General features: G+C 43.2%; 1 protein-coding gene across 1 annotated transcript in view; it reads right to left on the reverse strand.

The window, feature by feature from the left end:
* LOC119176270 (eukaryotic translation initiation factor 2-alpha kinase 1) overlaps window positions 1–18,924 on the reverse strand; it is a 71,185-nt gene extending 52,261 nt beyond the window's left edge. Inside the window, exons 1-9 of the mRNA XM_037427471.2 lie at window positions 18,785–18,924; window positions 18,501–18,571; window positions 13,820–13,966; window positions 13,719–13,747; window positions 11,717–11,827; window positions 11,203–11,231; window positions 6,606–6,723; window positions 6,427–6,507; window positions 4,355–4,485 (exon numbers count right to left, since the gene is read on the reverse strand). Of these exons, the coding sequence (XP_037283368.1) occupies window positions 4,355–4,485; window positions 6,427–6,507; window positions 6,606–6,723; window positions 11,203–11,231; window positions 11,717–11,827; window positions 13,719–13,747; window positions 13,820–13,966; window positions 18,501–18,564 (710 nt within the window). The 5' untranslated portion in view covers window positions 18,565–18,571; window positions 18,785–18,924. The remainder of the gene's footprint in view (window positions 1–4,354; window positions 4,486–6,426; window positions 6,508–6,605; window positions 6,724–11,202; window positions 11,232–11,716; window positions 11,828–13,718; window positions 13,748–13,819; window positions 13,967–18,500; window positions 18,572–18,784) is intronic.
* Window positions 18,925–22,853: the final 3,929 nt, after the last annotated feature.

A 22,853-nucleotide genomic window follows, 5' to 3' on the forward strand; every position in this document is an offset into this window, starting at 1 on the left:
AGCGCCGGCATTTTTACAATCAATGGTGTATTTAGCATACATTCACTCTATGCCTGAATATGCTTGTGTCATACGAAATCTTTTGGCATATGTCTAAGAGACAAACATGAAAAAATACTGAGCAGAGCTGCAATGTTTGTCCTAAGCCATTACTCAAAAAATGACAGCTTGATTGATTGATTGAACTGGGGTTTAACGTCCCAAAACCACCATATGATTATGAGAGACGCCGTAGTGGAGGGCTCCGGAAATTTAGACCACCTGGGGTTCTTTAACGTGCACCCAAATCTGAGCACACGGGCCTACAACATTTCCGCCTCCATCGAAAATTCAGCCGCCGCAGCCAGGATTCGATCCCGCGACCTGCGGGTCAGCAGCCGAGTACCTTAGCCACTAGATCACCACGGCGGGGCAAAAAGTGACAGCTGTACCAGCATAAAAAATAAACTAGGATGGCAATTACTATCATAACGTCAAATTGAACTGCTGTTAAAGCCATGTCAAGCATTTCAAGATAAAACTCATTCGAAAACGAATGTACCTAAACAGTCCTCTTCGCACAATGATAATCGTTTTGAAATTTTTAGAATGCCATATCATATCTAATTTTTATATTAAATCATTTTTGTTGGTTTCATGACTGAATGAAATGGCTTATGAAGAGAACACGTGTGCTGTGTCAATGAAGGCGTTTTTTCTTTGACATTGTAACCCATCTGCTACAGTGCCCTCGTGAAAAAATGTGATCTGCCCGCGGCTTTTGTTTTGTTTGAATTTATTTTTTTAAGCACAGCTTTTAGGTGACATAAGAAGTTGTAGTTAGACACTAGGAATTCTTGCATGCCCAATGAAAAGTGTTCTACCATAGCGATTTTTCAGATTGGTTCGCTATACGAGCCACAAAATCATGATGCGAAGAGGCAAGTTTGAATCCCTTGCCTCTTGCCCCATGTAGTCATCGCAAGCCAAATTCTTTCCTTCTCCTTTTCGGTATTGGGGCTGTAGGATCGCATGATGCACACGCACCAAGATCATGCGTAAGCAAGGTCATGTGCGCATGACGTGCTGCAGCCTACTCATACACGTACGTCATCAATGTTGTGTTGTTTCGGCGTTCCCTGTTGTGTATTACCTGTTTTTTGGGGATGGATCAGTCAGCGCGCTTACTTTTGGAGAGGCCGGCATGGATCATGTATCGTGACCACGATACACGACGTCACTCAACTGAAACTGCTGTCAGAGACGACGCACCAAATACAAGCTAAGTGTTTGAAAGGTTGGCGAAGGCACGATGCAGGAACGACGAGAAGACAAATGCAAGCAAAATGGGGTGGTGGTGGTGGTGGTGGTGGTGGTGGTAGTAGTAGTAGTGGTCGTGGTAGTATGTGTGATTTTACGTGAGGTATGCTGTAGTGGAGGTTGACCATCTGGTGTTCTTTAACGTGCACTGACATCGTGCACTATGCGGGAATCTTACCTTTTCACCTCCATCTAGATAGACCCGCCGCGGCTGGAACTGAAACTATGTTATTTGGGTGAGCATTGGAGCACCCTAGCCACTGGTCTACCGAGGCAGAGGCGAAACGAGAATCGATTACTACATAGCATTGCGCGGTCATTGAAAGCAAAAATAAATATAACAAGCTGAGATTCCATTTGAGTGTTGTTATTTTTCCAGCTTTCATTGATTATACTTATTTTGAAAGGGCAGCGCAAAGACACAGGGAAAAGAAAAAACACGGAGACAATGAGTGCCGTCTTTCTTTTCCCTTTGTCTTTGTGCTTCGCTTTCAAAATATGAAGCAGCTAGCACAAACCAAAGTACTCTTCCTTCATGCTATACAACAGAAGACACAAATCACACATGCCAACTAGAATAATGTCACGTGCAATGGTCTTAATGAGGTACCGTTTAATATGCAGAATATATTCAGGAGACGGGACACATTTCGTTGGTTTCTCTAGATACGCATAGCTGGCATTTAACCAAGTTCAGATGAAGAGTGTGCAGTGAGCTACGCCAGAGCACCAATTTAAACATAAAGGAGTGACGTAAAAGCAGGACAAAAATCCTTGCTGCCCGTCACTCCCTTCATCTTGGGGCACACGCCCGCAAGAAGGGCAAGTGGCTTTCAGTAGAAAGTTTGGTTATTCCACGACATGTGGCATCACGAATCTAAAGAGGCATGATCATGAGTGCCCAGTACATCCATTACGCTTCTCAGTTTGAAATGCCCGAACCTAGTAAGATGCCCTTTAATGTGTTAACTGACAGGAGAGAAATCGATCCTATGCGATTAGACCTGGAATCCATCACTTCTGGGGTATCAGTGATCTGGTTATTTGCTCCTGTGCTGCCCTTCCTCGCCACGATGAAAGGAAAGAGGCCCAGGAGAGAGTTCATTGGATGGTAGATACTCGGCTCTCAATGCTAGACAATAAAACGAAACATTGTAAAATATGCGTGCCTATGCTCAACTGTTGGTTTTTTTGTGCTATGTTAAACAATATTTTTTTCCTCTTGTCATAGACACAAGTCACCGACGTCTCTTTTTGAAATTCTTTCAAGTGTTGTAGGAATTTATTGTGCCTGTGTTTATAACCTTATGGCCTAAAACAGTGTTTCACCTGGCTGTCTTTGGCGCCTAAAACACACTTTTTTAGTGCCTAAAAATCTGGCTTCTGCTCATTACTTTGCATTCCTCTGCATAAACTCGTCAATATATATAACATTTATTTCGCGTTATGTATGTTTCATGATCTCTTATTCATGAGTCCATTATTTCTTTTTTCTAATTTCTTGTACTCCTATAACTTTTTTTTATTTTGCAATGACAATGTTTTAGAAAATGTATCAGTTGATGTTCTCTACAATTTATTTTAATTGTGTATGTGTTGAACTACTACTTTGCTCTTTTTGCCTCTGCAATTATTCTAAGCCAATATTTTAGTGTTTATTAAGTTATATGTGTGCTTTCAGCCATTTCATCTAGTATGATAATATGTATTCACTATGTGTGATGCCCCCCATACCCAATGCCACTAACGAGGACTGTAAGGACTCTTGTAAATAAAAACATAGCATGATTCATTCCATGCCAAATGTCCCAGCTATTTTGGTGACCATTTCATAAATAATTTTTGCAAATAATTTTTACAGCTGATTTATAATTGAGGCACCACATGGTGTAAATTGCATCACACAGTGAGCCAAAATAAATTGATTGATGATTGATTGATCGATTTGTGGGGTTTAACGTCCCAAAAGCACCATTTAATTATGAGAGACGCCGTAGTGGAGGGCTCCGGAAATTTCGACCACCTGGGGTTCTTTAACGTGCACCCAAATCTGAGTACACAGGCCTACAGCATTTCCGCCTCCATCAGAAATGCAGCCGCCACAGCCGAGACTTGATCCAGCGACCTGCGGGTCAGCAGCCAAGTACCTTAGCCACTAGACCACCGTGGCGGGGCAGTGAGCCAAAATGAAGACTTACTGAAATTTTACGAATTTGTCATTTAAAAACTTCAGTGGTAAAAAAGCATTTTTCAACATAAAATATGCATCCATGGAGAAAGTATGCATTACTCAGATATGGTGCAAATCACAAAGGCAAAAATGCGAAGACTGCCCATTTTGCAAAAATTTCTGGAGTGCATAACGTAGAAAAATTGCAGTAATATTGTAGAGCTGATACCTTAAACATTTTTGCCTAATATATAAACAAAATTTAGTATTGGCACAAGAAACAACAATTTCAGGATGCATTTTTCTGATGATCTCTTAGATGACAATACAACAATTTTGAATCCGAAACCAAAAATTGTTTTTGTTTCTAGCAGTTCAGTACTTGCAACATTGTGAATCAGCACGCATTTTCCTTTAAATACATCTGAAATGGTCCTCCAAAATGGCTGAGACCTTTCGAGTGGAATTGCCCATGTTAATGATAATAATATCTGGGGCATTATGTCCCAAAACCATGCCACAATTACAAGGAACACCATAGTAAAGGGCTCTGGAAATTTCTACCACCTGGTGCTCTTGAACCTGCACTGGCATCGCACAGTACACAGGCCTCTAGAGTTTTGTTGCCATTTAAATGTGATCGCAATGGACGCACTCATATTAAAAAAAAACTATTGCAAAAAAAACTTCGCCAACCAGCTAATAGTAGACACAATGGAAGTTTCGAACAAGCACTTTTTCTTTTTTTTTTGCAAAAGTATTGTCACAAGATCTTCACTAAAGAAAAAGGGGGGGGGGGGATAGATACTGTCACATCACAGGAAATCTAGCTGGCTAATACACAAAACATACAAGACTTGACATGAAAAATTTTTTTTTACAAACCTTTGAAAGCTATCAAAATCGGCTGAATGTAACTTCGTCATAAAGTCGGTCACATTTTCAATCCATGCCGACTTGTAGGCCACAATATTAGGGTGACAAAGTTGAGCCAAAAGCTCCACTTCCCTTAACACCTAACAAGAAAAAACGAAAATTACTACAGTAGCAGTGTGAACAAAATGAAATTTGACATGAGGACTTAATATGGTTCCTTTAAGCTTAAGGGGGCAGCATTTAAAAGTGTCGTGAAACGAAAAGTGAAACTTCTCGGTTTCAATTTTCCCTGATTTAATAGAAATCGGACATACGAATTCCAATATATTTCAGCACAATATCCATTCTGTAATTAATGACGACCATTATAAGTCACAGTTTTTTGAGAATTGCAAGCGACCATACGCCACTATAGGCACTAATATGTGACGTAGATGAAACGTCACATTAAGAGAAGTTAAAAACACGGCGCTAGCTTTATATTGCTCCACAGTGATAATTTATAAAAACCTAAAAAAAAATAAAGCAATTTTTGCACTTTGAGTTGTATTCTGTGCAGTTAAAATGAGTGATCTGCTGAGGAAGCACCCAACTTGCTGAATGCAGCGGCGTGGCAACTGCACTGGAGTGGCGGCCGCGGCCAATGGCAGCGTGGGAGCGTGACAAGGGGCACCACTGGTGGGCGCCCGTCGCAAGCTTTGTTTCTCGCCGCTCCGATAGCCCTGATTGCCTGGGTATTTGTGCATATCGTTGTTGCCGGCGGCATGGTAAATGTTGGATAAACTATTTCTGATGAGAAATAACTGACGATTGAATATATTGATGCTTGAAGTGTGCTATTCCTGCTAGGCAACGTCTGTTTCCGAACTACCAACGAGATACCGAGCCGTGATGGAAGGCCATTTCGCAGGTAAACAAATAGTGGCACCGACCGTCTCGGCAAACCAGCCGGCCGCATGTTGGAAAGCGAGCGGCGCTACGAAGAATGTCAGCCTTCCTTGGCCTATGCTCAGAGTCGAGAATGAATGTGAGCTGTGGCGATGTTTGTCGCTCGTGAAGGCGTAGCTTTGTTAGCAATGCTATTAGGCAACGAATCATGACTGTGTGAGGTTGTTTATTTTGTAAGAGGATACAATGTCTTCCGAGTGTGCAAACCGAGATGCCGTACGTGGGCGGTTCCTGAGCACTGATGGCTCGTTCACCCCATGTGTTGTGAATCGTCGTACACTGTGTGCGGTGTCTCACGCTGGATAGGACGCTGAATCGCAATATATGTCGAACGCTTAGCCCTTGCTACGTCAACCGTGTGCGTCGTTAGACCGTGCCGCACGCATAACTTATCAAAGTGCAAACAAGGTTCATTCTCACAAGCTGCCCAGCGAGCCGCAGCACTGAGCATTGTTTCAAGCTATCAACCACGATGTTCCCCGGTAGTATGGACATAGAGTGGAAATTCATGGTCGGGCTTCCGCAAGCGGAGGCTCTGCCACGCAGTCTCAATGCGAGTGCTTGCAGGGCGTAGGCTTCTTCGCCGTCGTCACGACCGCCGCTGCCGTGTTCTTGAACCGACTCCCCTCAAGCAGACAACGCTGTAGTTCGGGAAAGTTGGATGGTGGTGAGGTACTAAACACTATGATGCTAGGAACCACGGTCAACTAAGGCTCAAAAACATCACTGCGTCGCCATGTTTTGTCGGCGACAGAGAAACTTCATTGGCCATCTTAAAGTGACGTCAGTCGCACAGTTGACAGGAATGTGAGCTGGGAAACGAAAACTGCGTTTTTTTATGTATTCATTGAGCACAGAGAACCAAACAAGTCAAGGTATAGTATTAAATGGACTGCCAGAATTCTGAAAACACAGACAGTTTAAAACTTTTGGAGAATGTTTCATAACCCATTAAAGAGTGCTGCCTCATTGAAGGATTACTAGTAAGCAAAGCTCCTTGTCACATTTTAAATACATGCCCAAATTCACACCTCGCCTAGCCCGTTTCTTTCAGCTTATATAGGTCAAAGTCACCACACAAAAGCAATAAAAGCAGCTGCAAGGAAGTTGGAATGTGACTAAACAAAGGTTACCTGCTTTAGGACTTTTGTATTGCAATACTTGAAAGGGATCTTCTTCACAGCGTAAATTTGACGGTCTGTTCTTCTCCTGGCCTAAATGAAGTGTGACACACAAAAATGATAAGAGGAACAAGTGTTTTTTTCAATGCTCTAGCAAATGGCATCACTAACTTCAGTACTGTGCCACCTACTTTACAAACGATTCCAAATCCTCCTTCTGCGATTTTTTCAATTTCTTCAAAGTCATATTCATAACGTTTCTGGTGGTACACAACATCATCGAGGCGAAGTGTGAGGTCAAGTGTTGGCCTGGCGACAAAAGTTAGAATAAACAAAGACAGATTCATCAATCTCAATGCACCTTCAATTTTGTTACAGACACCAAAAAGTTTTTGCATGGGGATCAAACGAATCGGTGAGCAAGTTGTGTGTATTAAAGGGGAGATGCGCGTGGAGAAGTGAGAGTTTTTTTTCAGAATTGCAGTTTTTTTATTTGCCTGTTTTGATAAGATTAGTATCTCTACTATTATGACAAAAAAAAAAATAGAGGTCAAGACTTAACTGAAAATGCTTTAAAATTGCATCTAAAGAGCACAAGGTGCCTATTAAAAGGTCCAAAGTGTGCAGTCTTCGAGCACCTTGCCGCCAATATTGCGCCGCCGCTCGCCATTGTTGATCACATGAGCCAAAGAGTTGAGCCTCACTTTTCAAATAACATTTTCCCTCGCTGATGCAGCGCAAGAAATAAAAAAAAGAACGCTTCTGTGCGTTTTTCGGGCGCCGCGACTGGCTTATCACATGGTACGGATAGGGGACCGCCATTGGCAGCTGTGCACCTGTATGTGCTGTAAAGCCTATTTGCGGGATCCATGTCTTGTTGAGCAGCACAGCTGAACAATGCTTTTCTCGTGCAATTATCTCCGTTATGAATGAAAAAAGCCATTGCTCGCAAGTAAAAGTCGATGTGCGGCGTGCTCTGTAGGAATAGGCTACGAGCAGCTGCTCCGACTTGCGGCAGTTGGCTTGCAAAAGCCAATGCATCCAAAGTCATTCACACCCGTCAGCCGCAAAGTTCGTGATGCGACAATGGACGAAGTCAGCGCCAATCTTGTGAGGTCGAAAGAGCTCGCAGTGAGGGAACTTAGCAGAGATGACATTGCCATTATGTATGACGGTATGTGGCACAAACATGGCCGCAAAATGGCATGACATTGGACTTAGTTTGGATTTCGCTGTCCTGTCGAACTTCTTCCTAGCTTGCAGTTGGCACAAGGCTCTGCCAGATGGAGCGGAAGTTTGGCAAGCGTTTCATGGCGCTGTCTGTGAGCAAAATGTCTGCGAGGAGTCGGCTCGAAAAAGCCAAGAGAGACAAACTCACGGTGCTGGCGTATTTTAGTGGCAGTGGTCACTACAAAAGGGATTGTTATTTTTGGTGGGCAAATTTCATCAGATTTAATGATATCTCATAAATAAAAACTCAATTCTAACTTTAAAAATAGTTTTTCTCAAAACACAAATTTTGCCATTTTTTTTCAATGTGCCCCTCCTTTTTCGGCACTTCTAGTGCTCGGATCTGCATGAAATTTTGCCCAAATTTTTTCTAAAGTATGAAAAATACAATTATCTAGTTTAAATTTCAATGTTTTATTGTATAATAAAAAATTGTAGGTAAACCTTTACTAGGGTAGGTGAAATATGGGCTTTTTACGTGTATTATTTTTCACGCCTATTACATACTTTGTATGTGCTTCCTAATTAGTTATTTGCATTCTACACTTTATTTGAAACAATATGAACTATGAATAGTAAAAAATTACGAAAGTTTAGGGATGAAAAGAGGGGGGGGGGGGGCAAAAGGGGTTAAGGTTCTCACTTTGTCATGCTGCAGAGCTAAAAGTATGAAGGTTCTCACTTTGTCATGCTGCAGAGCTAAAAGTATGCAACTTGCAAGAAAACTAATTATATATTTGAAATCGGCATAAAAAGTTCCATAAGCAGCTCAAGTTTCATTGCACTAGGGTAAATATTAAAAAAAAAGTGTCTTCGAGTGGCGTCTCCCCTTAAATTACATTGGGTGTACAGACGAATCCTCAACATGACAAATTTCAAAAACTTCAGCTACTCCATTATACATGCAGTCTATGAACAATCATAACAAAGGCCATAAAAATTGAGTGCTATTTAAATACAGGATGTGCCAGCTATCCTTGGCCAGAGTGAAAATATGCCGACGTACTGTATGACAACACGACTAAATTCATGTTGCTGACTACTACCTGGAGAATGGCGCACTATTTTTTCTCTTGTTATTAATTGCTTAATTAGGCATGTTTAACTTTCGAGGCAAAAAAGCTGGGCACAAAATTTTCAGGATGAAGGTTTATAACTATAACCTTATATGTATAGTAAGTATTAGTGTTTTTCTACTTACTACAGATGCCCGCAGAATACAAAGAATAGCTCATGACATGCCTGCTCGCATGCGCGCCTATGAGCAGAGTTATTGCAGTGCTCCCTAATGCTTCATGTACAAACTATATGCCTTCCTCATGGCGGTTCATAACAACCATCACCTCCTTTACTTCGTTGATTGATTTGTGGGGTTTAACGTCCCAAAACGACCATATGATTATGAGAGACGCTGTAGTGGAGGGCTCCGGAAATTTTGACCACCTGGAGTTCTTTAACATGCACCCAAATCTGAGCACACGGGCCTACAACATTTCTGCCTCCATCATTACTGCAGCCGCTGCAGCCAAGATTCGATTCCGCGACCTGCGGGTCAACAGCCGAGTACCTTAGCCATTAGACGCCTCCTTTATTTCATTCAGTGCCAATGCAAACACGCGCTTCAACGGAAGCCATTGGTCTGCCTTAGTTCAGAGAGTGGTCATGATGCGACGCCACACGAGAGGCAGGACTGCTTGCATCCCACGTACTTCCGAGCACTTTTCCCACGGAGACGCGATAGACCTGTGTCCCTCTCCAATATCATACATCTGTCAGACTTGTTCCTTCATGGCTGGAAGCAATTCTGCCGCCACCTCGCAGCGCTAGTTATGCAGTGGCGTCACCTTGACGCGTCCCAATGGGTTGTCCACATAGCATCGTGAACGGCGACACACTATCTCAAAACACCGTATCACTTACAGAGCCAGCGTGACTGCCAACATTGCGATCAGAGGAATGCAAGATGCAGCCCCACGGATTTGTGCACAACGAAACAAAAAATTACTTTATATTATTCCCATCGTGACGCACTGCATGAGGACTATCTTTCCTATGAACTCAAAGCCCACGCGAAGGCTAGGCGACGAGCAACAGCAGGAAAGGGTCAAGGGATAGTGGTGAACGGCTGGATCGGGCCCATCTGACCGCATTGATAAAATAGAGAAGGCGCTGTTGAAACGACAAGCAAACATAGCGGTTATTGCTTCTGTCATTGTTAGCAACATGAGTGCAATCACACAGCTAGCACCGTCATCGCAGCGCTGTCGAGACGGCACACCCAGCCAAATGCTACGATCATTGGCATGCAGAATGTTTGGTAGCACTGCAATATGGAGAGGAAGCAGATATGTCATGTGGAATTTTTTTTATTTTGCAAGCTTCTGTAGTAAGCATAAGAACACTAATACTGATTAAGTAAGGAACTGTCTAATCAGACATATTGCAAATTGATTTACATCTTTTTCACAAATTTTTTTTGCACACTTTTATTGCTTTAAAGGTCACTTAATTAAACAGCCTAACTAGGGCATTAACATAACCAAAAAATACCGTGACGTACTCCAGGCACTGGTCAACGACCTGCATTTGGTTGCATCGTCATATAGTGCGTCGGCACATTTTAAAACTCTGCCTAGAGATAGCTACGGCACCCTGTATATATTCCGCTAGTATGATTACAAACAGCTGCAGTACACAATGTTCCAAATGGTGTTCGTTACAAGTAATATACATTATTTAATATAATTAGCATTTAAAATAGCAAAATACCATTTCATCGCACATTGTTGTATAAAAAGGATACCAAAAATGAATGGACTCTACCAATCTGGTGAGTCCTTCACAACAACTGAACTGGCAATATATTAATGTGCCAATTAAACAGCCATTGCAGTATGAGAAGTGGCACCAGAACCTTTATGCTGACTTTAATGCGACTGTGCATGGGTTCATGAAGGTGAAAAGGTATATGTAAAATAAGATGCACCTAAGCAAAGCAAGTAATTCAACAGGGGCAAACAGTTTCTGCAATAGTATTTTCTGGGTGTCAATAGGGGAGAGGGGAAATGACTCACTGAATTACTAAACAAGACACTTAGCTCTGCTAGATGCAAATACAGTATAGACTGAATTTGTCAACTGACACTCTTTGCTTGAATAGTAATCTGACTGCAGGCAATTTTTTGTCAATTAAAAAAAATGATGACCAACCACCAATGGTACAAGTGTATAGAGCAAGATGTGGCACAAGTAAGCTCAGTGTTGACTGGCCCTAATGCAATTGAGCCAACTGGATTTACACTCTTCCTCTGTCAAGGTGATGCCTTGGCTCTTAACCAATAAAGGAGGCACAGAGAAATGAGCAATAATGAAACTGAAAATGCGTTCTTACAGAACTCATTAGAGTAGAAGTAGACAACAGTTACAAGAAGACCAGTATTTTGTAAAAGGTGCCATAAACAGGCTGTAAATTGGTAGATGTCATACAGTAGCAGCTCTAGTGTGAAATTAAATGAGAACAAACAACATACGGAAATATTTTTAAAGATGGGGACTTACCCAGGTATACAATCCAAACTCTCACTAGGCTGCAAGAAACAGTGCCTTAAAATTAAACAAACACCCTTTCAATGTTTCTCAGCAAAACATACATGTAGTGAAAGACCTCATAAAGTGCTGCTGGGTACAAAAGTCTATGGGACACAAGCTACACGGCACATGTGAATTCGTACAATGTTAACGCATGATATTTGGAATTTAACCCTTTTTCTACCTAGTCTTTAGGGCAGAAATAATACAAAAATAGGAATCTTTAATTTGCTTTTTTGATTTTAAACGTCTTGAAACAACTCAGCCACAGTTTAAGCATGCTTTATTTGCCTGACACACAAAAGCTATTTTTCTGAAAATATTTGCAAGATTGCAAGATTTCTGGTACAGTAATCTAACAGTCTAGATAGCTTCAATGTTTGCCTTTAGTATCTTTTCAATAACTCACAGATGTTCACCCGAAATGATTTGTTTACTGATTAACAGCAGTGAAGGTTTACTAGTAACATGTTGACATACTTACTACGTGTCCTTGAATGTCTTTCCTGACATTCTGGATCAAACAACTGAAAGCATGTCGAAACTTTACCCTGACGGAGCACAATTCCTGGAGCTCTGGAGTGGGATCTAACAACTGCAAAAGAGGCAAAGTGGTTGAATATGAAAGTAAACACACTGTAGTAGCACCACTGACAGGACCTTTTCTTCTACAAAGCACTTCCTTTACCCCTAAGCAACATTGAACACAAGCTGCTCTTAAAAAAATACCTACATTACTTTCAATGCAGCCACCTACAAAAAATGCTCAGTAATTGTGAAGCATTTTAAAATCGTGCCTTGATTAAAACAGTGCCAACAATTATTTAAATAGTAATCATAGGCTAAGAACAGGCTAAGAAATCAATTTTATAAAAAGTACTCAACGGCCAACATATTGCCATATAAATAAAACTGAACTTTTTACTGAACTGTAAGTATCACACACAAAGCTAAGTTTGATACACCCAGTTATTCATTGAATTTAAGCCCATAAAAACCTCTGGTAATTGTACATCATACACGGTATTTGGGACCCGTCCACATTGCCTTCAATCGTGCTGCAAGGAAGGGAACATTCGCGAGCGTAACATTGGGCATTTCAAACCATCCTAGAATGCATACTGCAAGTACGGTATTGAAGTGCCCACTACAACATTATTCTTCCTTTTGCAAATAGGCGAAGTACACACTGGGCATCCGTAAGACGCCAGGGGCCACTGCACACTTGGGTGAACCACTTTAACCATCCACTCATTACACAATTCGCATGTTTTAACGCTTGGTGCTATTCTATTCTTTTATATTTTGTGACACGCGTCAAGGAGACTCATCCAACTACACGGCATTCTCATAGCATTTCTTTACTAAGGAATTTGAAACAGTTGCGTGGCTCTATTGCTGAAACACCTGCTTGCCATGCAGAAGGCCTAGGTTCTATTCTCACCAGGACCACAAATTTTTATTGTTTATGTGTTTGCATCTGTCAAATTTTTACACACACACAGATTTTCCACTCGCAACATACAGCGATACTATTAGCACAAATCCGGATTTTCTGCAAAACGAGCTCTTTAACATTATCGCATTAAATATATCAAGCAACTTTGAATATAAATCACCGACTTGTAGCTCAGTGCAGTTCATCCAAACGCCAATGCAGTAACCTGCCTCTTTTTGCTTTTTATAACTGAATGAGAGCTCAGGGCTCCCAAAGAATGGTGCAGAAATGAGCTATATGGTGTGATCAAGAACGTTCACTGAAAACAAACTTTTTTAAACACAATTTATGAATATTCTTGTTATAAATTTTTAATCTTCATGGCTTCATTCCTAACTACTGAGATACTGCATAGCCACCATGTACACTGTCGTCCTTTATGAAAGGAAACACGCGGACGCGTGGCTTGCACTCTGTGGCAGCTACCTACAGCACCATCAACCGACAGCAAAAGAGAACACATTTGCCTTCAGCGTCATCTGTTGCCCCCCCCCCCCCCCCCCCAAAAAAAAATAATGAGTTATGGCCGGCAGACAAGTGCTGCTAGATTGCACTCCCTCTCTGCTCTGGCCTGCAGTGCATAGTTTATTGCAAACATATCAAACGTTGTGTGCGACCACGGCACAGGCTGCAATAATTGCCCAATATCGCTTGCCACTCGAGCGGTGAGGGAACGTAATCTAGCAGAGCTTCTCTACCGGCCACAACTCATTATCTTGCTTGGCCCTAGATGACGCCAAAAGCGAACGTGCTTTCTTCACTTGTCGGTTGATGGTGCTGTAGGCAGCCCCCGCAGAGCGCAGGCCACGTGTTCGCGTGTTCCCTTTCATAAAGGACGACAGTGTACATATGCAGACATTTTGCATAGACGATAACAACCCTTTAACTAAATACAAAATTACATATAGATAACAATAAACCCTTTCAAGTTTATATTTTCTTTCCAGTGAAGATGCATATTTGAAAGTAATTCACATAGAAATCCTACCTTAAGTCGACGGAGTTGTCTTCTCACTCCTGTAAAAAAAAAATAATATAATAAAAGCAGATGTCAGACACAAGGCATGCCATACATAAAAATATGCTTGCCTTCATATAATTCTTTACGACGAGAGTCATCACTTTCATAAAAACCACAGAGTTGCTCCAAGACAGATTCTAACAAAAGGTAGTGTGGAATCCGTCGATGTGGCACCAGGCCAAATGCCTCCCGTCTCACCAGCTGACCTTGCTGACCTGCACATAATCATGTACCATCAGGTAATTGTTAGAGCCATGCTTTCAGGCCATTATTCAGTGTAACATCAATACTGCCAGCAACACAACCCATGAACAAGATTTGCTAAGCATCAAGCACCAGTGTGCACTGATAAGGACAGTCTTTCCTTATTCATGCCATCAACAGACTGCAATATAGCCCAGGGGTGTATTCAAGAAAGGCGGTGCCCAATTTACTTTGCGACCACCCATTTAACCTTTTCGATGTTTAACGATTCCTTGCTTTTATTACCATACGATACACAAATTTTGAAAGATGGAGATGTTGCCCATAGTTTACACCCATGGTTTACTGCTGTGGTAACACGACTCCACATTACATAAGCATAAGCTTTATCAAGGTTACAAAGTCCTTAGGAAAAAATAATTTATGATATTTTCAAAATGAAATACTAAGGATCTATGATTTAACGAATTAAGGTTTTCATTGGGAAAAAAAAAAGCAGTACATCCTCCACTTCATTGATCAGCCAAGGCGAACACCAACAACAAAAAAAAGATCAAATACCACAAAACTATGGTTAGTCTGTGTTCTTATTAACCTTTTGCTATCCGAAATTTTCTCCCTCTTTACAGTTGTTCCAGTCCGAAACTAATTTTGCCAGTATCTGGCTCGGTGAAGAAAAATAAACTGTGCAAGAAAAACTTGCAAGATACTTATTTTTCCCTTGCATTCTGCAGGCAACTCCTTTACCGATATTTGAGTAGCATGTGATATCGTTCAAAGCATTCTACTCTCTTGTGTGTTTCCTTGATTGTCAACAGAGGTGCTGTCCCCACTGTCGTCGCCTTCTTGGTCCGTCGCTTCTGTCGAATCACTGTCATCGCAATCTGATGGAGGCACATAATTCTCTTCCTCACTAAAGCCATCATGATTTTTGCTGAAAGCACCACCATCAAACGCGTGCGTTGAAAAAGTGGCTATGCTTATCTGCGAACGGTATGCAAGTGAGAGTGCTCTGGGCTCCATAAGCCTTTTTGAACACTGTGCAGCATCCTAGTGTAAAGATAAGCAAACATCAACAAACAAAGCTCACATATCTATCAAGAGATGGCACATCATGTAAACAAAATTATGTGCTGCAATTGCAGCGACAAGAATCAATTTTTAAACCCCCAACACCCTTCATGGGCGGTTCCTGACAGCGGACAACTACGGTCGTGTTGTGTTGTCATGGCCCAGCCCTAAAACGGACTGCAAATGGTTAATATTAGTTCACTGTCATAAGTAATGTAAGGGGAGATACAGAAGTGCACAGAAGACAGACAAAAATCAAAACTTGGAACAATGGATGATTTCAATTGTCAAGAAAATGGCAACACAGGCCATTAATGGGTTGCCAGCCTTCCTACATTGCAGGCTTCTGATGGTGGAAAAAAAAAACCACCTCAGTTTAACGATCCTCTCTCTCTCTGCCCATTTTTAATGGTAGGTAACATGTATCAACCCACGTACTAAGCTACCTACCATGCATCACTGCATTCACTACTGTACTAAGTTGTAGCTTACCAGGTAAGGTGTCATGCTGCTAAGCTTGCATACATGGGTTTGATTCCTTGAGGCCACATTTCGATGGTTACAAAATGACGTTTGATTTAGGAGCCCATTAAAGAATTCCAGTTAGTAAGATTAACACTACAGAGTCACTCATAACTATAATGCACTTTTCTTTGTTTTGCACAGCATAGGCCCTGAAGTCGTGTTCCTGAATCAGTGGTGGTCCGAGCAGTGCGTGTAATGCAAGGACATTTGAACGCGATTGTTGCTCAAACCACAGCTTCATATTAAGTAAGGGTGCAGGCCTTCTGATGAAATTGAGTTTTTGCACGATGAAACTGTTTTATGCGATATTTTACAGAAACTGCCATTGAGCGATCTACAAATCATACATGCTTCTAATAGCCAAACCTGGTGAGGGGCTCTTCGGAGTAGTTTGCAGATGCTTACATTGCTGTGAATGTATGCATACTTCCATTTGTGATGGGCAACTAGCCTAATAATGAAACTATTACAGCAATTTCAGAATTGCTTTAGGTAAAATTCATCCCATGACTCGCCATGAATAAAATAAATGTTCTCTAGCTAAGGCAACATCTAAATCTGGAGAAGGTTTAAAGCTGGGCTAGTTGGGTGACCGTACTTGAGCATTTTTGACACAGCGTAACGAAGACACGAATGTCGTTGTGCAGTGTAGAAAATACTCAAATCTGAATCTAGGCCTTCTGGATTGGAGCCTTGAATGTTCATTCAAAGTTCACTGTAGTTTGTACAATTTATACAGTGTAATATGTCCCACTGAGAAAGGAGTGCTTAGAATAGACTAGTCATATCGCTCCACTCCAGGCTATTTATTTACCCACAGCTGGACATGAATGTCAGCAAATGTTTATGCACATCGGCACACGAATGTCAACACATTTTTTAAAACACTGAAAGGAAATAAATGGCGAGCATTTGGCAATCACAAGGCACCGAAAATGGCAGAGAAGAGAAATTAGTTTGCATATTGTTGTACAGAAGTTCATACTTTCACCCCTTCCCTTACTCCCTCTCTTTTTTTTTTTTGAGCATAGCCTCCGGTGGCACCTCAAGAACAAATGACCAGCTGAAAGTTGGTGCCCTCAAGGTAATGTTGTGCATACTTGCCTTTTATAAGTGTTTTGCACCATCTATGTAAGGCCAGAACCTCCTCTATTTTATCAATTCCAGTCAGATCCACCCAATCCAACTTATCATCCTCTCCTATCATCCTTTCCTACTTTCCCCCAGCGGCTAGTTTTCACACCTGCTATGCACTCATGGGAGCAAGTACTTTCAGATGGTGCCTCGTCAAAGTCAGAGGAAGTTATTTTGTGTTGAGTTGCATTTCTATCTGTACGACAGGATCTTGAATCCTCCATAATAACTACCTTTGCTGTCACGCTGGCTTTCTAAGAGATGCGGTGTTTTGAGATGGCATGCCTCTATTCATGTCGGTAGGTGTGCTACCAATAGGGACGTGCCACTGCGATGCTGCTGCATGCACTGGCTTTAAAGCATGACACAGGAGGGCTGAGAGGTGCTTATGGTATTGCTTTGAGCCACAAAGGAAGGAGTATAAAGGAACAAACTTGACAGATGCATCACATAGAAGAGGGACAGTGCGTCTACCGCATTTCCATGGGAACAGCAGCATTGCACGCTCAAACGCATGTGTGACACAAGCAGTCTTACCCTGTCATGTTGCACACTACAACTCCCTGAACTAAAACAGACCAATAATTCCAATTAAGGAACTTACTACATTGGCACTAAGAAAGAAATAGAGGTGTTAGCAGGGCAAAGCTTCCCAACTTATGCTTGAATGTGTGGCAGAGCTTTGGTATGGTGTAGCAAGACATGGTCATCATCAGCCTATTTTACATCTATTGCAGGATGAAGGAATCTCCTAAAGATCTGCGATTTGCACTGGCTTACATGAGCAGATTAAATTTTGCAGCTGCAAATTCTAAAATTTCACCTCACCTACGCCTCTGTCCCTCTTGGCAGAGTAGCATAACTTTTGGTATCTATAAGATTGCTGTAAGTGAACACTGACCATCTGTCTCACACAATATGTGGCTAGCTTGGGTGCAGTATAATGTACTTCCATAACCATGAGCCAAGTGATAGAAGGCAATGGCAATAATTGGTTTACATTAAAAACAAGTGTCACACAACTAAAGAAAACTGAATTCAGTCAGTGTCACATCTATGTGAGTGGAAGCAAACACTTGTGGCACAAGCCCTTTGCTGCCCATTTGTTGTAAGCTAAAACATCTCTGGCATAAACCTATGCAAGAAGTGTTCCTTAGTTTGAGCTGTCAATGAAGCGGAGGTGGAAAGCATATCCCACGCTCCTGCAGATTACAATGAAACATGCTAAAGCTAAATAATCTCTAGCATCAACCGACGTGAGATGTCATTAACTTGAGCTGGCGATGAAGTGGTGGTGGAAGGCATATCTCACGGTCCTGCAGATTACAATGGAACTTGCTACGTAGTGCACATTAATGTAGTTTAGAGAAGGGCAATAGTGTGTCTAGGGTACAAATGCGTGGCAGCCCCAGTATTGTATGTCTCCGTGTCTTCTTGTGTCTTTGTGGCTACACTATGATGATCCCCGCGGTCTACTTATGCGACAAATTATAGTGAGAAACACAGGCTCAATTTTGACAACTTGGGGTTATTTAAAGTGCGCCTAAATTTACTTGCGTTCACCCCTTTATAATCAATGCTGGAGCCTTGGCAGGGAATCAAGTTCTCATCCTTGACCTCATCAGCGCGGCAGAATGTCTGCCAAGCTACCGCGACAGGGACCAGAAATTTTTCGTTAGCATACATTCGTTTAGTTCGCATACCCGCACAGATGCTGATGCACATGCACATGGGAGTGGGGCACACACACATACTAGCCCCACCCCCCCACCATAATAAAATGCTAGGATATAGACGAAAGGAACATTCACTCACCAGTATCGGAAGCGTCTAGAGTGGATACAGTATCCATTGATAGTTTCGGAACAGGAGGATCCATGACTCAACTGTAACAGAAAAAAAAAAATACATACAGAGAGTCCGTTTCTGTTTCCCGCGGCTGAAACTATGCACTGCACGCATGCTGTACAGGTTGACGTAAAGCACAAACAGTTGCCAATAAACCAGCATAGAAATCTTGATTTGCCCCTAAAAGTCGCTGAACACAGAACGGGCTCGCAAAACAGGCTGAGAATGAACAAAAAGCTACATGAGCTTACCGAGGAAAGCTCGCCAACGTCGTATGAAAACAACTGGTTCACAGAATAGGCGACAAGCTTCAAACAAGCCACAAAAACCGCCTGTTCTTGAGGCACACACAGTGACATCACATAAACCACATATCAACGCTTGCTCATTGGTTTGTTTGCACAGTTACTAATCGCATGCTTCCCATGCCAACCAAGCGGTGCACTGTTCGTGTGAGGAATGATGAAACCGCCAAAAGCAGCCAAAGTGGCCAAACCACGAAAACGGAGGCCGTTGTTGGAGACCACGGAGGCCATAACAAGAAACGAAAACAGACGAATGCCTTGTCGTGTTGTAGCTGATAGATGGCGGCAGCGTCTAAAGCAGTCTGCTAGATTGTTGAAGCAAAGAACATATATGGTTGAAGTCGACCTGTGGATGCTAGCTGCCAATTCTACGTTATGTTTAATATTTAGGTGCATTTTCACGACGGACAGAACTGCGGAAGAATCAGTCACGTAACATGTGACGTATTTCAAATCGATCCGCGGCTTGCCCCTACGGCATTGGAGAAAAGCAGACAACGGCGCGGACGGATCAACTTTTAAAGACGATAGTATTTCTTGGGGACCTTCGACGCAAAAATTTTGGTCTGTCTGTCTGTCTGTCTGTACATTTGTCTGTTTGTCTACTTTTAACGGCTTGGATGGGTTGACCTCATCAGCAGTGCCCACCAATGTTGCTCAAGGTTGAGCGTTCATGCTTGTGCAATTGTCAATGAAAAAACAATTATTGTGCATGTCTGGGGCACCATAACAACACGTATATGTTCTGCATGTGCGTCTTTTGCTAGAAAAGGCATACATTAGTAATTTTAAGGACCTAAGCGCTTTTCACGCTGCGCTCACCATGCAACACTTGCACGGAAAGCCGAGTGTTTCCAACGCTTTGCTAAGACGAGACGGTGGTGGCACCTACCCGTCATCTTGCGTGTTACACCTTATCTCCTCTGAGATGGGCGCACACACCCGTCTCAAAGCCACGCGCTTTGTTTTCTAAGAAAACTGCCAGATGGCACTCATGTCTCATGTGTGACGTGACTTCATGTGCTCGTTCGCCTCCGCAGCATGCTCGAGGCAATGCAGCACCTCCAGAATAGCATTCGCTGATTTTATTGCGCAGAACATCAAATAAATGTCCTGTTCACTCTCTCCACACGCAAGACTATCGTCTTTCGATGACATTTGCAGATTAACATGCAGATACGGGCCAATTTTGTTTGAACTTCGCAAAACATAATGTTAACACGCTAGCTTTTACGATACTTATCTAAACTTACAGCGTCTGGGTATTAAAGTATATTGCTTAATGGGCTGGTGGCAACCAGGCATCAACTCGTCAGTTCTTGGTTCCTTCACAGACAGTCTAATTGAGAGGGCGCACAGGTTGGGCTTCTTTTCTCCCGTGAAATTCCGCTCAATAATTGTCATGCTTACTGACTTTAAATCTAAAGAGCAACTGCTAGCCATCCGAGGCCAATTAAAACAAAGAAACATTGGTGGCTCAGAATATTTTTCACCAACCACTCGACTCGTCCGCAAAAAGCTAGTCGAATTCTGTAACAATCAGCCTATACCTGCCTCCTTTAAACTCCGCTACAATAAGCTGGATAATCTAACCACTACGCCATCGCCGCACCCGGGTTAGAGTGTGAGGGCTGGGCGGGCTAGGCATGAAGGCTGAGAGGCGTTGTGAACGAGAAGAATGCGCTTTATTCGAACATGAAAACGTGCCGACCGCCCCGGAGGCGGGAGCGAGATTGATAAAACGTGTCCCCGGCCCTCGCTTGGCCTTGGAGTTTATCTGAGTAAAGGCGCCGCAGGTGGCGCTGCCGATTAGATAGGCCGCTACGCTATAGTGCGCATGCGGGCGCTCACATCCGGCCCCTCCTTGTCTGACCAAGTCCCATTGGTCTAGGAAAGGAGCACTACTTGGTGGCTTCACTGCGAGAGAGAATAGTCCTTCAAGCGCTCGGGTGGGCGCTTTTGGCGGTGAGGTCGCGAGGAGGGTACCGCTGGAGGCAAAACTGCAGGGCCAAGGGAAACTGGTGGTTGAGATAACTCATTGCCAACACTGGGAGAGCCAGATAAGTCACACAAAGGCCACTCTTGGGTTTTCACAATGTAAGGCTCGACATAAGGTGGCACGTAGTGCTTGAGTTGAGAGACGTGCACTATCCTGTCTTGGAGTCGATCACGAGGACCTTGACCAGTTACGCGGCTAACGACAAACGTAACGGGTGTTTTCTGGTTGGTGATTTGGTATATTCCCTTGAATTTGGGTGCCAACTTTCCAGTTCCATCTGCTACAGGCTCTTGGCGGCGCACCCAGACGAACTGGCCGACTTGGAAGGAGTGGTCTCGATGGGACTGATCATATGCTGTCTTCCGTTTCCCTTGTGCTTCCTCGGTATTACTTGCTGCTACGGCCCGGTTCTGAGACAGCATTAGGAGACGGTCTTGTAGGGTCCTGGCTGTGGCGGGACGGTGGCGTTGATATGGGAGCTTGGGGACGTATCCATACAGTAGTTCAAATGGAGAGAAACAGCTGCTGGCGCTATAGCTTGTGTTGATGGCAAAAGCAGCTTCTTCGAGTTTGCTTGCCCAGGAGGTCTGGTCCGTTGGACACAGCTTACGAAGAACGGAGACTAAAGTCCCATTGCTTCTCTCTACAAGACCATTGCTGGCTGCGCGGTATGCCACTGAATAATGAATCTCAGCACCGTGCATGTGCATGAAGTGCTTAAACTGGTGAGATTCAAAGGCTGCTCCATGGTCAGACATGCAGTCATCAGGACAACCAAAGCGGAAGAACACCGACTGTAAATGTGCTATAACTTCCTTAGCTGATGTTGAAGTTACAGCCGCTGGGACAATGAAACGCGTGGCAAAGTCAATGACATTCAAAATGTACTTCTTTCCTGAAGCAGCCGGCATTGTGATGTGATCAATGGCAATTAAGGCAAAAGGAACATCCGACACTGGCATGAGACCCATTTTGCCAACACTTTTAGATATTGGGCGGTTGTTGCTTTGGCAGATCTGGCATGCTGTGACGTAGTGGGTCACAAAAGCAGTTTTTGCCTGGTCTTCCTTACGAACGCGAACTTGCCAGTAAGCAAACTTTAGGTCAAGGCAGGCGAAGTACTGTGACCCAGCAATGTCATCCATGATGTCATCCGCATGTGGAAGTGGTTGCACGACGTTCACAGTCATCTTGTTTAGGGGCACATAGTTAACACAAAGGCGCTTCTTGCTACCTCGGCTGACAACCACTGCGGGGAATGCCCAAGGTCCTAAGGCTGGTAGAATGATGCCTTGCCGAAGGAGTGTGCTTATTTGAGCCTCAAGAAAACGACGGTCTGCAGCAGAGTAACGGTAAGGGGATCGACTGTATGGCACAGCATCGGGAAGAAGGTCGATTGAGTGTTCAACACCCTCGTACAGACCTAAGTCATCCTCTTCACGAGCGAATACTTCAGCGTGCTTCGAAAGAATGCTCGTGATTTCCCGTTGTTGATGTGCTGGCAAATGGCTACCAACCTGAGCGGCAGGCAAGGATGGGTCAATGCAAACCTCTATTGTTGAAGAAGCACCTCGCCTGCATTCAGAAGACGGGCCGTTGGTGTTTGAAACCTCATATTGACAAGATAGTGCTAACCACGGGGGTTCATCTGGGCCTGGGAGTGGCATTCGCTGGAGGCCTGCTGAGCTGTGGTGTCCAGATACATGGTAATTGAAAGATGACCCCTGGATCATAACAGCGTTCGACATCCTGGGCAACAGTCGCTCATAGCACCGCACACTTGTTCCTGTGGTGGGATGACGAATTTCAGTTGGCATGGGTGGCTGGAACACCAACTGTGCGTGACTGGCAGCAAACCAGTCTTCCCCCAATATAAGTGGCATGGCATTGTTATCGAGGACGGCGGCTTCCACCAAACCGGTGATGGGTCCCACAGAGATCTTCAAGCAGATAGCACCAGCAGGAGCTACTGTCGTTCCTCCAACGACAACTAGAGGGGGTCTGGTCCAGGGCAGG

This window comes from Rhipicephalus microplus, chromosome X (assembly GCF_043290135.1).
Source record: "Rhipicephalus microplus isolate Deutch F79 chromosome X, USDA_Rmic, whole genome shotgun sequence".
Taxonomy (NCBI): Eukaryota; Metazoa; Arthropoda; class Arachnida; order Ixodida; family Ixodidae; genus Rhipicephalus; species Rhipicephalus microplus.